Raw genomic sequence first — 18,121 nt, 5'->3', positions numbered from 1 at the left:
TTAATTCAAAATCATAGTTTAATCTCGGTTGTTGTTATCCTTTGACTCGTGGTCTAACCCCGATATCTTTATTTTCAGACTTGTGATTTAATCCAAGTTAACGTTATTTTTTGACTCGCGATTTAATCCCGATCTTTTTATTCTCTAATTTGTAGTTCAATCCCGATCTCTTTAATTCAAAGTCACAGTTTAATCTTGATTGTTGTTATCCTATGACTCATAGTTTAATCTCGATCTCCTTATTTTCTTACTTGTGATTCAATCCAAGTTAACATTATTCTTTAATTCGTGGTTTAATCTCGGTCTCTTTATTATCCGATTCACGGTTCAATCCTGATCTCTTTAATTCAAAATCACAGTTCAATCTTCGTTGTTGTTATCCTTTAACTTGTGGTCTAATCCTGATCTTCTTATTTTCGGACTTGTGATTCAATCCAAGTTAACGTTATTTTTTGACTCGCGATTTAATCTCGATCTTTTTATTTTCTGATTCATGGTTTAATCCTAATCTCTTTAATTCAAAATCATAGTTTAATCTCAGTTGTTGTTATCCTTCGACTCGTGGTCTAATCTCGATCTCCTTATTTTTGGACTTGTGATTCAATCTAAGTTAATGTCATTTTTTGACTCGCGGTTTAATCTCGATCTTTTTATTCTCTGATTCGCAGTTTAATCTCGATCTCTTTAATTCAAAGTCGTAATTTAATCTCAATTGTTGTTATCCTCAGACTCGTGGTTTAATCCCAGTCTCCTTATTTTCTTACTTGTGATTCAATCCAAGTTAACATTATTCTCTGATTCTTGATTTAATTTCAATTTTTTTATTCTTTGATTTACGGCTCAATCTCGATCTCTTTAATTCAAAATCGTAGTTTAATCTCGATTGTTGTTATCCTTTGACTCGTGGTTTAATCTCGATCTCCTCATTTTTTTACTTGTGATTCAATCCAAGTTAACATTATTTTCTGATTCACGATTTAATTCTAGTCTCTTTATTCTCTGATTCACGATTTAATCCCGATCTTTTTAATTCAAAATCGTAGTTTAATCTCGATTGTTGTTATCTTTTGATTTATGGTCTGATCTCGGCCTCTTTATTTTCTGACTTGTGATTCAATCCAAGTTCAATCCTGATCTCTTTATTCTCTGATTTACGATTCAATCCCGATCTCTTTAATTTAAAATCATAGTTTAATCTCGATTGTTGTTAACCTCTGACTCGTGATTTTATTTTTTATCTTCTTATTTTTTGACTTGTGATTCAATCCGAGTTAACATTATTCTTTGATTCGTGGTTTAATCTCGGTCTCTTTATTCTTCGATTCGCTGTTCAATCCTGATCTTTTTAATTCAAAATCACAGTTTAATCTCAGTTGTTGTTATCTTTTGACTTGTGATCTAATCCCAGTCTCTTTATTTTCTGACTTGTGATTTAATCTAAGTTCAATCCTGATCTCTTTATTCTCTGATTCGTGGTTCAATCCCAATCTTTTTAATTTAAAATCGTAGTTTAATCTTGATTGTTGTTAACCTCTGACTTATAGTTTATTCCCCGTCTTCTTATTTTCTGACTTGTGATTCAATCCAAGTTAACGTCATTTTTGATTCGCGATTTAATCCCAATCTCTTTAATCTTTGTTTCGTGATTTAATCATGATCCTCAGTATTTCTCTGACTCGTGGTTTAATCCGATTTCCTTGTTTTTGACTTGTGATTCAATTCGAGTTCAATCCTGATCTTGTTATTCCTTGACTTGCGGCAGCATCCCGATCACTTTTTTTATTATTTGACTTTTGGAGTTACCTTAATCGATTCTTTATTTTTTGACTCACAATGTCATTTTCTTTATCACTTGACCTGATTTATAAAAAATTAAAAAAAATTAAAAAAAAATCCATGATTTGCTTTTAGACAAAATTGTTATCTTTATATTTTCCCTATTCCTGATTCTCAGTAATGTGCAAAGAGAGATAGCTGTAGACATCGATTTTATCCGGATCTATTGTTTTCATTTCAATTTAATAATAATAATTTTAATAATAATATTAATAATAATAATAATTTTAAAAAATTAATAATAAAAAAAGAGACAGAAACCAAAGAGTTGGTACGGTGTCGCTGTCGCCCCTGACCAGCCCCTTGTTCAGCCCACCTACAACCACCCTACAGCCACCCGGATCCCCCTATTTGAAGCTCTATAAAATCCCCAGCCCTTTTCCCCTTCAGGCTCTCAAGGAAAAAAAAAAGCCTATTCAATCCACCCCTACCACAAACCCTCGAGCTTAGACAACCTACCCTCCTCAAAACAATTTCAACAGCCCTAGACAGAACCCCCATTCCCACGCATAAAAAAACGCAAATTTTAAACCTACACCCAAATACCCAAACCAAAGAAAATAGAAATAAAAAATAGACAAACACAATCCTCCCAGCAGGGAGGAACCCAGTGCCATGCTACCTGTAAAAACAAAAATCATATTAGTCTTTCTTTAAAAAAAAAAAAGGTAAAAAACTTCAAGCCCCGATCTACGACGATCGGGGTTGTTTCTGGCAAAAACAAAGTTAGATCTGAAAATATAACAAAAAAATAAATTTTTAGGGTATTTTGAAGGTTTTTCGACCATCGACGACCACCGGCAGAAATCGTCGACGGTGAACCAGACGACGACCAATGCGGTGGTCCAACGATTGGACGACGAGGAAGCTCTGGAACTCTCCCCTCTTTTTTTTTTTTGAAACAGAAAAAGACTGAAACAAAAAAAAAATTCAGTTATATATAAAGGCCTAAAGGCCAAAACGACGTTGTATTGGACAAGGGAAAATCCGCATGTTGACCCGGACCCTACCCGGGGTTCGTGCAACCGACCCGCCAACCCGGTTCCTCAGCAGCCCTGAACCAATTTGATCAGACCGAATTGAACCGTTTCTTAGATCGATCCGAACCGCTCTTCAATCGGCTCAACCGAATCGCTGGTCGAACCGACCCTTTTTCGATCCAATCGAACCGTCGTTGATCGAACCATTTACCTGTTCGATTCAGGTAAAAAAATTTTTTTTAATTTTTTAATTTTTTTATATATTATTATTTTGTTATTTTAAGTATTTTTATATATTTATGCATAATAAGTTTTAAATTTGTTATGATAAGTTTTTTAATTGTTTTAATAATAAAAATGAAAATAAGTAAGATAACAATTAAATATATATATATATATATATTAAAAATGCTTTAAAAAATTAATAATAATAGAATAATTATTATTATTTTTTCTGCCTAGATGTTTAAGGAAATAAAAAATATTTTTCTAAAGAAATAATTTCGTCTAGATGTTGAGAAATTATTATTAATAAATTTTCATAAAAAGAAATATATAAGAAATTTTTAATTAATTTTTAAAAATCATTAAAATCGAACTTGCTTCAAAAATCTACGTAGATGTTGGAGATTTTTAGAGATGTTCGTATTTTCTTAAAAACGAAACCTTAAACACTAATTATTAATTTTCAAAATCCTAGGTTTTTAAAACCCTTAAAATCTAAAATCTCCTAAAATCCAAAATCCCTAAAATTCGAAACCCCTAAAATCCAGAACCCCCATAAAATCTGAAATCCCAACTTTAAACTCTTAAATCCAAACCCTTAAATCAAAACCCCAAATCTCAAATTTAAAAGTCGAAACCCTAAAATCTTCAAAATCTAAAATCAAAATCCTAAACCTTTCATACATTAAAACCAAACCCTAAAACCCTCAAAACTTAAATCCAAACCCTTAAAATCTGAATCTTCAAAATCTTGAAACCTTAATCTTTAAAACTTCTACTCAAACCCCTACTCAAAACATCCTGAAAATCTTAAAGACACATGTGAAAATCCCCTTTGAAGCAATTTGTTCTCAAATGCCACCTAGATGATGGGGTATTTAGAAAATTTTACTTCGTTAAATCTTTTCACACGATTTCTTAATTAGTATTAATAATAAGATTAATAAGTAAAAAGTATAACAGTAAATTGAGATCTTAAATATAAACAGTCACACCTAAGTTCTACCTAGATGTTGAAGAGTCGTGGCGGTCTCATTATACTTAGGAATCCAACTTTAAAATTGTATTTCATTTTACATGACATTCATTAGCATACATACGTTAGCGTGTTATCATCGATAATTGTCTGCATTATTCTCTCTTTAATTTATAGTTTGATGATAAAATATTTGATAATAAAAAAGAATAATATGTTTTTAAAAAAATTATGATATTATAAAATAAAATAAAAATAACATTCCGAAGAAAATAATTCTTGGTACTCTGCCTAGATGTTGGAGAGTCACTAACAATTATCTTCTATAAAGATTGTTATTTTATTTTTAAAGATTATCGTGTTAAATCTTAACCGAAAAGAGTTATTTTAAATTATACCTAGATGTTGGAGAATTTTAAAATAATTCTTTAACTTTAAGATTTTTTCAATATTCCTAAATAAAGAGCTTTAGCAAAATTTTATTTTTTCAAATGAAGGGAATTAGTGTTAAATTTCAAATTGAAATTATTTTTATCTAACACCGAATATAACGCGTAATTAAATGGTACTAATTTTAAGCATTGTAGGGGTGCTAATCCTTCCCCCACACGTAACCGACTCTCGGACCCAATCTGATTTTTTGTTGACCGAAATTTATCTTTTTGATAAACTTTAAACCTGTTTTTATAGTTTTGTTAAAAAGATAAACTTTTGGGTGGCCAATCACAACCTAACAAAGATTGGTGGCGACTCCCTCATTTATTTTGATTTTAAAACTCTTTTACTTCTGACGGTTCAAAAATCGTTACGACAGCATGAGACTAAAACAAAATTTGTTTTTTGCCAAGCCTGCATAATTTATCGATGTAAAATTATTTTAGAATGGGAAAATATTATCAAAGTTCCTACAAACAAGCATGTGATATATTATTTAAATATTAGTAGTCCATCTTTTAAGTGAATTTGTTTCCAGCTCTTAATCTGTTCAGAAACTTACCAACTCTGCACATTTAGTTCACATCCACATTTTGAAAGCTTCTGCATAATTTTTTATATATGCAAAAGAATTCTTAAATACTAAAGGATAGAAATATTACCCTTTATATAAATCACTATAAAAAAATTTTCATATATTGACACTCACTTATATTGACGGTTAAATTATGTAAGTAAAAAAGATCTATGCTAACGAATTTTTGTTACTATCAATATAGATAATACTTATACCAACGTTATATTATTTCGTTAGTATATATTAATTTTTTTTGACAATATATAATATCCATCAATAAAAGTATTTATATATTGACAGATTGAATTATAGCTATCGGTGTAAGTTTCAATTAATAAAAGTTATCCATAAATAAACAATATTTATACCAATAAAAAATATTGATTGTTAGTATAACCATAAGATATACTAACGGTCGTATCTAACAATCAGTATAAACAACAAAAGATTTAGACAACTTTAGCTTAATCTAATGACCTCTTGTTGTAATCCGTCGGTATAGGTAGAAGCTAGGGTACGTCCAATCAATTTTTTTCATTTTAAAAGAAAAAAATTTTGTTAGCCTTGGCCGCTCCTCTTCAAACCCTTGGCCACTTGCCCGGGTTCTTCATTTCCCTTTTAAGTTTCTTCAATTTTTTGTTATCGTTACAAATATTATAAAATTTTTTGTAACAACATTTTTTATTATTATATAAAATATTAAAATAACTTAAGTAACAACTTTAAAAAATAATTACAAATAAAAATAAGTTTTCATAATAACTTTTTGTTATCATTATAAATATAATAAAATTTTTTGTAATAACTTTTTTTATCATTGTATAAAATATTAAAAAATAACTTAAGCAACAGCATTAAAAAATCATTACAAATAAAACAAGTTTTTACAATAATTTTTTATTATCATTATAAATCGTAGATGAATTTATAATGATAAAATTTATCATTGCATAAAATATTAAAAAATTTAATTAAGCGACGATTATAAAAAAGTCATTGTAAATATTCCAATATTTTCACAATGATATTTTTATCGTTGTAAAATAAAGTTGCTAAATATCAATTTTCTAGTAGTGTATGCCATTTCATTTTCATTAACCGAATGGAATATATTAATTTTTAAAATTAATTGACTAAATTAAATTTGAGTGATTCAATTAATTTTTTTGATTAATTAAACAATAAATATATTTAATTTAAATTATATTTTAAACACTTAATTTTTGATATTTGAAAGAAATTAAATAAAATCATTCAACAAAATATTCAAATACCAAAAGTATTAAGTTAAAAATTCTAACAATTTCTAAACTAAAATGATTTATTTAATGTATTTTTAGTTTTATAACAATTTCTAAAATAAAATTATTTATTTAATGTATTTTTAGTTTTATATTTGAGTTTTATTATATTTCGGTTAAAATTTAAGTTAATTTAATTTTTAAATCGAATTAATAAAAAATTAAAATTTTTTTAAAATCATTTTTGATAATTGATCAAAGTTAATTTAATAATTGACTGACTAAAATTAAATTAAATCAATTCAATTAATTAATTTAATTAAAACTAAATTTTAAACACCCTGTGCTAAGGTCACATGAAATGATAAGGTTTTATAATATACTAACCCGGTAAAAAAAATATATGCTTCGATCCTAAGGTACTTTTTTATTTAGGGGTATACATGTGTAGTTCTTCTCATAAATAACAACCTACTAGTTAGCTAATGCCCTTTTTCTTTTATTTTACGTTTATATTTGGATTTTGATAGAAAAATAATGAGAGTGAATTTGTTTTGTAGGAAGTAAATGAAATAGATTTTTGACATTTTGTAATTTATATTTCAATGTAAGAATTATAATAATAAAATGGAAAGATTTTTGTCTTTCCTAGATCATAAAATTCAATACTTATATAAATAAAAGATAAATCAGGACTAGCATTATTTATTACTCTACTATTAAAATAAATAATTAATAATATTCAAAACATTGTACTTTCACTCAAAACAATTTCAAAAAAATAATTGTTGTAATAGTTTTTTATATTTTCTTTTACTTTTCACTTGCCTGTTTTCTATCTTTCCTAGCAAATTTATGATATTAAATTAAAAAAAAAAATCAATATTGAAAAACCTTGTATAGTAGTTGAATAATAAAACTATTATTATTAAGTATTGCATTTATTCACATTTATAGTCAATTAATCATAGACTCTATTAGCACATTAAGTAATTGCCTTGTTGCTATAAATTACTAGCTACTAGACTTAAATTTTTTTTGTATTGAAAATAAGAGATTTGAACTTAACAATTTGAGTAAAAAGTCATGTATCATTGAATGAAATATTTGAATTACTAGTCTATTAGATATGAAGATTGAATTCAAGAAAAAAAAAAAAAACCCAAAGCTTCCTTTTTAAAGATGCTCAAATTTAATATATTCATTATCACTCAAATTATTCAATTAATGAATCAAATAATTTAATATTTGATTTAAAAAGTTTGTGAGAATAATTTTATTTTATTTTAATATATTTAATATATATATAATAAAAACATAATATTTGAGATCAATGTTTAGAATTTTTTAAATTTAATAAATAAAATTCAATTAATTCAATTAAATTATAAATCAAATTCTAACACTAAAAATAAAATTTAATCAAGTTTTAAAATTTTAAATCGAGTTAAACTCTCTAATCTAGTAATCTATTATAGGAATTTGACTTGATTACACACTAGCCAAGCGCATAAAGAAAATTTTCAAAATTGACCTTCAATGCCAAATTGTAATAGGAAGAACAGGCGGATGAGAAATTAAAAACCCAACTCTATTCTACCACCCTCATTAAAGTAACTTCATTAATAAAAAAGTAAACACCCAGTCAAATCCCTTTCCAAAAGTGCCTGAACTTTAAAAAATGGAAAAAAAATAAATTTTATAAAATTTCCATGACAACCGTTTTCTTTTCAAAAAACCAAGGCCGCCGCCAGGGCATTTCCGTAATACCATCCCTTTCCCGGGCCCTTATTTATATTTAATCTCCTCTTTCCTTCTTACAACACCAAAGCCCCCCGTTACCCCCTCTTCACCACACGCACTCCGTTCCAACAATTCCCATCACCAATCCTCAACTCGCCCGCGACATAGTTCTGGCCACTTACTTTAACAAATTCTTTTAAATTTCCCCTCTTTGTGATCTTATAATTTGAGTTTTTTTTTTTTTTAAGTTGAAGAGAAATGGGGTCGGAGCTGATATACAGGGGCCATGACACCCAGCCTGCTTCGGATTCTTATTCACCCAAACCCGTTAAACCATGGGTCTCTGTCAGCCGTCCGATTCGTTACATGCTCCGAGAACAACGACTCCTCTTCGTGCTTGTCGGCATTGGGATAGCTACTCTAATTTTCACTGTCTTCCCAAGCTCACGTGCCCCGCACGTTCCCCATCACCACTTTGCCACCTCGATCGCCGATTCCATCACCTACTTCCCCATAGAGACCCAGAACAAGTTCTCGTACCCGCATCGCGTTGGCTTCGGGTCGGCCAACCCGACCGGTAAGATTCCATTGGGGCTAAAGCGGAAGGGTCTGAGAATCGTCGTAACGGGTGGAGCCGGGTTCGTAGGGTCCCATCTCGTGGACCGTCTGATTGATAGAGGAGACAAAGTGATCGTTGTCGATAACTTCTTCACCGGAAGGAAAGAAAACGTCTTGCACCATTTCGGGAACCCCAACTTCGAGCTTATACGCCACGACGTGGTCGAACCTTTGCTTTTGGAAGTTGACCAGATCTACCATCTCGCTTGCCCCGCGTCTCCAGTTCATTACAAATTCAACCCCGTCAAAACTATCATATCCTTTTGATATAATACTTAATAAATCCCCATAACTCTGTTTTTGCTTTACTTATTTCTCGTTTAGTATTAAGCTTGTGTTTTTCCTTAATTGGGGGTGTGTTTTCTTACAAGACAAATGTGGTGGGGACATTGAACATGTTAGGGCTGGCGAAAAGAGTAGGTGCTAGGTTCTTATTGACCAGTACCAGCGAAGTGTACGGAGATCCTCTTCAACATCCTCAGAAGGAAACTTACTGGGGCAACGTTAATCCCATCGGTTAGCCCCTTTCACCTTTTTTTTTTTTTTTTTCATTTTTACTAGAAACTCACTTTTTTTAATATCTTTTATCATTTCCAATTTCCCTACTAGTTCCAGTTGTCTTCAATCTGGTGTTGGGACTGGGACTTAGGTTTCCTGGTACACGTTTGTTGTCCTGTTTTTGGAAGTTGGGAGTATTGCTGAAATGGCCTTCTAGAATTCTTAGATCTGGTTGAATTTTTAACGTTTCACGAGGAACCCGTGTTTACCGATCTCTTAAAATCGTATGGCCAACAAATTTTACTATCTATCCTACGACGCACTGAAACGTAGCACATATTTATTACCAGGTTCAGGAAAAAAAAATCGGTCAGGTAATTTTGAAAATGTTAAAAGAAGGAAAACCGTTTTTTTTTTTTTTTTCTAGTTTCAATTTTGGTTTTGGAATAGTTAGTAATGGAAATGGCAGGGAGGTGGTGGGGACATTTCTTTAAAATTTGTCTTCTGAATCTGGAATTTAGTGCAAGTTTAGATCTGGCAGGTTGTGTATGTTGTTGTTTGGGCGCGTTTCTCTGTTACATTCAGAAAAATTCATTTCCAAATTTTATTTTTAAGGTTGAAGAAGGGACCAACCAAATTGGTATGAATGTATGATGACAGGTGTCCGAAGCTGTTATGATGAGGGAAAGCGTACTGCTGAAACGTTGACCATGGACTATCACAGAGGAGCTGGTGTTGAGGTTAATAATCTAATCTTAATCTTAATTAATTCATTGTCATTGACATAGCTGCAGACTTTTTAAATTGCTAGTAAAATATATGAGCATTATCTTATTATTTTTTGTAATTTAAAAATCCGGTGTTTCAGGTTAGGATTGCCCGAATTTTCAATACTTACGGGCCTCGTATGTGCATCGATGATGGTCGTGTCGTTAGCAACTTTGTTGCTCAGGTACTCTTTTGATGTTTTAGTAATTTTTAAAATTTTATTTGACAGGGCCAGTTGGATTGTTAGTATGGATAATTAAAATAATGAATGCAGGCTTTAAGGAAGGAGCCTTTGACTGTGTATGGTGATGGGAAGCAGACAAGGAGTTTCCAATATGTTTTTGATCTGGTAACTGATCTTTGTTATTGTTTTATGACTCTTTTCAAATTTTAATTGTCCTTTTTGCTGGAAATGTTGGTGCCATGATGCTACTTGACTTTTTTTCTATTATAATTTTCTTAACCTATGTTTCTTAGCTGTTATAAACGTGCAATTTCTAGCGAAAATTTAAGATTTTGATGGGAAGTTTCATGTGATGCTAAAATTATGCAGTGCACGTGATTTTACAAGGTACATCCTGACATGGTAAAAAAAAAACATAAAATATGATATTTCGGCATAGGAAATGTTACTATTTGTACGAATGGAGAATTTTAACTGATAGGATCTTCTCTGGTTCTGAATTTTCCTTTGGAGAGTGTACAAATTAATTGAAGAAACATACACCATGTGACTAGAACCAGGTGAATGTCCCAAGTGGACCAGCAAATTTTAATTGCCTCAGAGTTTGGTATGAAGCATGCCTCATTATTTTTTCACTGTCAATGGAACTAATAGTTCTTCCAAACTAGTATTAAACAAATCGTACTCGCCAAAAAAGATGGTATCCTCCTGCTTCCCTTAACGATATCATGAGTGACCTTTTGGGATTTTTTTATTGTCATTTTATATGATTGGCTAGCGTTTTAGATAAATAGTCGGTATTTGCTATTGACTATCTAATGTCTACATTATCTGGGGTAGGCTTTTCCCCAAGAAACATTATTGATGTATTATTACTAATAATTCTGTGTAGATAGATTTGTGGGGTATATCACGTTTTTGTCTTATATCTATACTGTTCTCTCCTCTCTATTTTGATTGTTAGCTTAGTATAGCTGTTCCTGCTCATGTTTGTAAAAATATTCTTGTGATGGAGCAGGTGGAGGGTCTCATGCGCCTGATGGAAGGAGAACATGTTGGACCTTTTAATCTTGGAAATCCAGGTGAATTCACCATGCTTGAGCTTGCTGAGGTAAGCATACTACTCTTTAAATCTGGTTATGAACTGAAAAATAATATAGGTATTGTTTTTCGATGAAAACTGATAAAGCTTCTAAGAAATGTTTTGGTGATAATGATAACAGTGGTTATTCTCTTTAAAAGCATTGAGATCTTAGTTAGAATGATGGGTCTACCATAAAATTAATACTGTGCTCACATTTGATTTCATTGGATTTGGAGTCTTGCTATGCTGTCGAAGACTGACATTCAAGAATGTTTCTCTTAATTGGAAGCGGCACTTGATAACTTTTCTTGTGGAATTAGTAACTTGAGTTATTGGGTGACATGGATGCTGAACACATGGCATCCTTGCTCTCTCCCGCTCTCTCTCTCTCTCTCTCTCTCTCTATATATATATATATATATATATATATATATACATATAATTTCTTGGACAGTACTGAGATTTCTCCTGTGAATTTACAGGTGGTCCAAGAAACAATTGACCCCAATGCAAAGATAGAGTTCAGACCCAACACAGAAGATGACCCACACAAGAGGAAGCCTGACATCTCAAGAGCCAAAGAGTTACTTGGTTGGGAACCCAAGGTGTCCCTCCGAAAGGGTCTCCCTCTAATGGTTTCAGACTTCCGGCAACGTATCTTTGGTGACCATAAGGAGGGCAGCAACACCAACAATGCATCATCATCTTAAGGTGGCATATACACTCAAAGAAAGACCAATCAAATATACAATTGTTCAATGGAAAAGGGCTCCCTTTCTTTTCCCCCTTGAAACAATATATGGATACGGGTGGCAGCAGCAGCAAATGAAGTCCCTCTAGCTTAAATGATATTTGTTTGCCATCTTTGTAATTTTCATGTCTCTTATCCCTTAAAGCTTAAATGACAGTGCGCGTTTGCGAAACTAAAAATAACATTGTACTCAATATTTTTTTTTGGCAGCTGCTTGTGTTCCGCAGCAATAGTCATTACCTTGTGCAGTATTCCCATTTCCCATATTCAAAATCTAAATTTTTCATTCTTTTGTTTGCCTATATTAGTTTGTGTGTCTGAGCTTACCCCGTGCAAGTACAACAAATTGTTCCAGCTCTTTTTGGTCGTTAAATCTTAGGTTTCCTTCCTTTTAACCCTTTTTGTTTTCTGTAAGACTTGACTCCAGTTTAATTCCCCTGGATTCATGCAGTAACATGTTACTATGTTAGTAAATTGTGGGGGAATCTTGGAACGACACTACATTGAATTAAAAAATTCGTTTCACTGAATAAACCAAAACTCTGAATGAAGGACAAGAATATGCATCCAAAGATCATGCCCGGTAGAAATGTCCGACTTTACCTTTGTGAAGGCTCTCATTGTCTCTTCTTCCGTCCCCACCTTTAAGTTGATGTGAATCTGAAAGGGGGCTGCACTTGGGCTAAAACTAGAGTTCGTATGGTATATGGTTTTAGTTTCGGCCTTCAAGTAGTTTAAAGGTCCTCCTTTCGCCTAACTACTATCCTAGTACTCAAGGGCCAACCTCGTTACCAGATAGCGTCATAGCCCTTTTTTCGCCTTGTTTAGGACACCTGAAAGTTCGTTGTGTAGAGCTTGAAAGATTGGTATTACCGGTCGCCCATTGGGCTTCGGGATAGATTTTGTACAACACATTGTAGCATTTCTGTTGGAGTTCTTAGCCCAATGCTGAGTTGCTGACAAAAGATTGGTTCCTGGACTCAATTTGATTACTGTTGAGTCAAGCAAAACTTCATATTCCACGTTTTCCTTCACCTCTCCAAAATTGCCGAAAGTCCATAATAAGCAAAAATAAAGGAAACCATTTCAGAAGTCTATAAACTAACTTGGTCTGTCATTCTGCTTCCAAAATCTCTGACGACCCTACGAGTCATGGCAAATACACCAGCAACAAATCCTGTATAAATATGAAAATGAGTTTAAATCTAGCAGATACTTCCTAATCGCAAGCAGCAAAATTGGTTTCAAAGACACCCTAAAAGCGAAGTCAAATCCTTTTCTTTTTTTTGGCAATTAAAGTAGCATTTAGTTTGATCTTAGAACATCCAATTGTATCATTCAAAAAATTGGCCCAAAATCAACTTAACCTTTAATCACTAATTGACCCGAGCGCATTAATCAAAGAAATCAGTTCAATTATTGCATTGGGAGGTAAATTTGCCAACAGACTTTGCCTGCAATTGAATTTAGGAATTTGCCAAAAAAAAAAAAACACTTTAGTAACTGATAAAAAACAAATACTAAAAGTCACCGAATATTTATGAATTAATTAAACAAAATTTGTAAACCAAAAATTAAAATAAGATTAAACTTCTTAAGCCGTCAACATTTAGGGGTTCAGCTAACAAGAATGATGAACTTAATATTTCAAACAAATGAAAAATAAAAAATTGATCCAAAATTTAAGATTGTTACCAATTTTACGAGCATCATAATGGTTAGAGATGGAAAAACTGACCCAACAAGAAAAATCCGTCTTATTGATCAAAATCTAAAGTTAAATTCAATTTTGATTCGATTTTAAATTGGTTTGAATTCAAATTGATTTAAATTCAATTATTCAAACTCGAGTTGATATAAATTAAATTTCGAAATGACCAAACTTTAAATTTAAGATTGAAATTAAATTGAAAGGTTTTTTTATTTAATTTTTGTTGAAATTTTATATTTTCATAAGAAAAAATATCAAAAGATAAAAGGTGATCAATTAATTTTATCAATTTATTATTTATTAATTATTAATAAATATAATAATTTATTATTAATTTTAAAAAAAATATAATTTCGAGGTAAAATAATAAAATAATTTTTAGTCATTTTAATTATTAAATAGAATAATGTTATAGTTTATAAATAATTAGTATTGAGATTAGTTGTATTAAACACATAAAATCAAATTTTATAACGTCATAGTTAAAAACAAAAATCAAACCAATTAAAGTTATGTCAATAGCCAATAGATAATAGGTAAACATGTCATCTTCATTTTTTATTGTTAATTTGTAATATTTGATATTTAAAATGTCAATTATTTAAATTAGATTAATACTATATTTAAATAATTTTGATATTTTAATTTTGAAAAAGAATCTACTTATATTAGTGGAAGTGTTACATCATTTTTTTTTACTTTTTAATTAAAATAGCTAAGTGTAAGTGTTATACCTTTAATTTTGATCCAAAAGTAAAAAAAAAAAAAAAGTATAATATTTACACTAATATAAATGGATAACATAATATGATGGTGAGTTTTTTTTTTTATTTTTTAAATTATCTAGTTATTTATTATATTTCAATTCATTATTATGAAAAACATAAAAAAATATTATTATGCATAATATTAATATGAATTACTAAAAATAAATTAATAGTTAATACATAAAATATTGAAAACAAATATTAAAGATCAATCAATGAAAAAATTATTAGAAAATTTTTAATAAAATTAATTTTATATTTAATGTAACATAATTTCATATTGTTAGCAAATTACTATTAAATCATTTAATTTTGATATTTTAATTTTGATATAATTTAATTATATTTATTTGATTTTTGAAGTTAACAAATTAAACATGAATAATTAAAGTGTTAGACCCCAAATGATCTAAAGGTTAAATTTGAAAAATTCATAGTTAAAATAACATGAGCTCGAAATAATATGATTTTCTTTAACCTAAATTCGATTTGATCTAAAACCAGATTAATTTAATAAAAAATAAATTAAACCAAACTCGATTTAGTTAACCCATTTGCCATCCCTATATGGGCTGATAAAATCTACATGGTACATCCGTCTGAAAATAGGTCTCAAATGATTCATTTTTTTGGTTTGGTAATGAAAGAAAAGAAAAAGTTAAGTTGATGGATGTCTTTATTGTTTCGGTGCCAAGGAATGTTAAAACGGTAAGGGAAGAGCACGGAATGATAACGGTTAGACAAGTGTTTCTGTTGCTAATAGCCCAATATAAACATTAAACTTAGGAGAAATGGCTTTTATATTTTTTAAGCGTCAAGGAGTTTTTGGGGTTTAATCCAGAACATTCCTACCTTGGATCAGTCCAAGAAAATTTATTTATGTTACGCTATGAAATCCACACTCAACCAGGTTCGAATAGAATAGAATAGAATAATATCATACTATTTCAATTTCTATTTCATCATAATAAAAATCATAAGATCGTAATAATTGAATTTTTTTGGTTGACTTTAAAGTTTATTTGGATTGAGGTGAAGGAAAGGAAAGGAAAAAAAAATAAAAGAAAATAATGGAAACAGAAAAAAAAAATTTTTTGGATAAATTTTTAATTTAAAGGAAAAAAATGAGGTGGAAATTTACTAATTTTTTTTTTTTAATAATCTTCACTTTCTTAATACTTCAATTTGGAAGAAAAGTTAAGGAAAAGAAAGCTAAAAAAATTTTATTTTTGTAACAAGATTATTATATCTAATTTTTTATTAATACCAAAAACCTAGCTAAAAAAAAACTTAATTACATCACAATTTTTTTGTAATTTTTTCAAAGTCATTTTTTTTTCAAATAAATTTCATATATATTTTTCAATATAAAAATTTTTTATAATTTTTTAGTGATTTGATTTTGATGAATGATTGAATATGAATAAACAAATTTTTTAGGTTTACGAGATGTCAAACTAATTCAAAATTTTTTATTTTTATATGTAATATATTATAGTTTGAGATGTCGGTAATTCTAGGAGATGTTTTATTGAAATACAATTAATTTGACTGTGATTATAAACATGTTAGTACGTTTTCTACACAAACTTAATTGGTAAAAATTAGTTTTATTTTTCTTATGATGAAAATATTTATTTTTTATTTTAGTAAAATAAATTTATGTTGAACAATGATACGGTGATATGTTATTACTTCTTGTTTGAAGCAAAAAGGACATATAATTTACTCATATATAATATTTTTATGTGATTATATTTTTTATATTTAATAACTTTTATATGAATATATTGTCAAAGTAATAATGTGTTGAAATTTTGATAATAACTAACAAATTCATCGATGCATGTTTGTAAAAACATCTTCATATTTGTAAAACATATTGTTTCACTTGATTAAAAATTATTAATATAGTAGAATTGTGAAGCTAGATAAAATAACAAATATATTATGGTTCAGAAGTACTCTAAAATTATAAGCAATGAATATAATTAAAAAAAATTATTATAATGAATGATTTTTTTTTTTATTTATCCAAACAATGATTGTTAAATTTTTTTTATTAATTTTAATTATTCAAATAAATGATACATATATATATTTTAAATTTTTTTATTAATATTTATTCAAATATAGCGTTAAAGAAAGGAGAAACATTCTAAAATTCTTCACTTCGATTTTGTGGAGAAGAAGAAGTCAGTTCATTTCGAACCCCACCTCAGAAGCGGAACTATTGGAGACCTAGGAGACCCCTACAGAACAACTTCTTTCAGACGGAGAAGATTCCGAAATGGAACAAAGTAATAAAAAATTATTTTCATGCAATTTCTTAACAGATTCAATCTCAAACATAAAAAAAAAAAGCACACTTTTTTTTTTGTCACTTAACCAACCATTCGTTGAAACACATTTTTCTTTACTCGTAAAGGAAAAAAAGAAAAAAAAGTTTTGAAACAACTTTATTTAAAGGGAAGATTTAGATGAAAATATTTAGGTTCCGTTTGATCATTAAAAAACAACATCCAGAAAAATAAAAGATTTTCCTTAAAGATAATTTTTTGGAAAAGAAATAAATTTTTAGTGTTTGGATCACTTTAGAGAAAAATATTTTTCAGTGTTTGTTTCAATGGAAAACAAAAACATTTTCTTCACTATTCATTTTCTCTTTTAAAGCTTTCTTTAACTCGACATACTCATTTTAAATACATAAAAATCCACAAAATAAACATAATAAAATAACCAAATAATAATATTTGAGAAAAAAAAAAGACTTTTTTCAAATACCCATAGGCTACAAGATTAACTTAGAGATTGAAGCTTAAAAATGGAGATCATGGGGGATAAAGAAAGCTTGTGGAGAAGAAAATGATTTTTATAAGATCTTGTGAGCTTTCCCGTTGCTGCTATGGGAATGTTAAGAGCTTTCTTGTCTTTTTTGTGGCTTATTATATTTGAAGGAAGAGAAAAAATCAAGGAGAAATGAGTTTAGAATATAGATTTGGTGTAAGAGAAAGAAATTAGGGCTTGTCTGTCGGATTTGTAAAGATTATAAGCTAAAATGTTGTAGCTACGCTTGACCATTGAGAGAAGGAGAGATGTGTTGAGCTGGAGGAAATTGTTTTTGGGACTAAAAGAATGGAAGACAATTTGTCTCAAATGAGCATTGTTAGCTTTTGATTAGAAATCAATTTTGGTCATCCAAACACACAAAAAAAAAAAAAGAAAAAAAGAAGGAAAATCATTTCTGGAAGTGATTTTCCATTATGCTAAATGGAGGCTTAGGTAAATTTATAAAATTTCTTATTAAAACAATTAAATTAAATTTAAAATCAAAAATCAAAATTAATAAATTAAAAAATTATATTAAATAGATTAAGTGTGTAAAATTTTAAAAAATTTTGATATATTTTTTAGATAGATATTTTTAATAAAAAATTTAATAAAAATTTTATCGTTAAATAAATACTGATCAAATTTCAATTATAAATGATATTTTTAATATTTATTTTTTATATATTATTGATATTTACATTGAATTCTATCAATTTATTAATTTAAATCTTTTATTAAAATTTTTATTAAATTATTTTTTAAAAAAACTTTCACAAATTTTACCTAAAAACTTTCATATAGAATATCCACAAAACCATAAACTAGTTGATTATTCGTTTTGTTTTTATTGAAATTTTGCTTAATTTATTTTTAAATAGTTATATTTTTTAGATGA

At 29.1% G+C, this 18,121-nt stretch overlaps 1 protein-coding gene across 1 annotated transcript; it reads left to right on the top strand.

Moving 5' to 3' along the window:
• The first annotated feature begins 8,094 nt into the window (after positions 1-8,094).
• LOC111283817 (UDP-glucuronic acid decarboxylase 2-like) lies at positions 8,095-12,202 on the top strand. Its single transcript, XM_022872441.2, has 7 exons — positions 8,095-8,886; positions 9,000-9,147; positions 9,790-9,869; positions 9,998-10,081; positions 10,172-10,246; positions 11,100-11,192; positions 11,648-12,202. Exons 1-7 carry the CDS (start codon positions 8,272-8,274, stop codon positions 11,873-11,875), a joined length of 1,323 nt encoding a protein of 440 aa, XP_022728176.2. The 5' UTR covers positions 8,095-8,271; the 3' UTR covers positions 11,876-12,202.
• Positions 12,203-18,121: the final 5,919 nt, after the last annotated feature.

Source organism: Durio zibethinus, chromosome 3, assembly GCF_047325235.1.
Source record: "Durio zibethinus cultivar Kanyao isolate XHJ-2024 chromosome 3, ASM4732523v1, whole genome shotgun sequence".
Taxonomy (NCBI): domain Eukaryota; kingdom Viridiplantae; phylum Streptophyta; class Magnoliopsida; order Malvales; family Malvaceae; genus Durio; species Durio zibethinus.
Note: the sequence above shows the minus strand (reverse complement) of the source record. Positions and strands in the feature narration are given on the sequence as shown.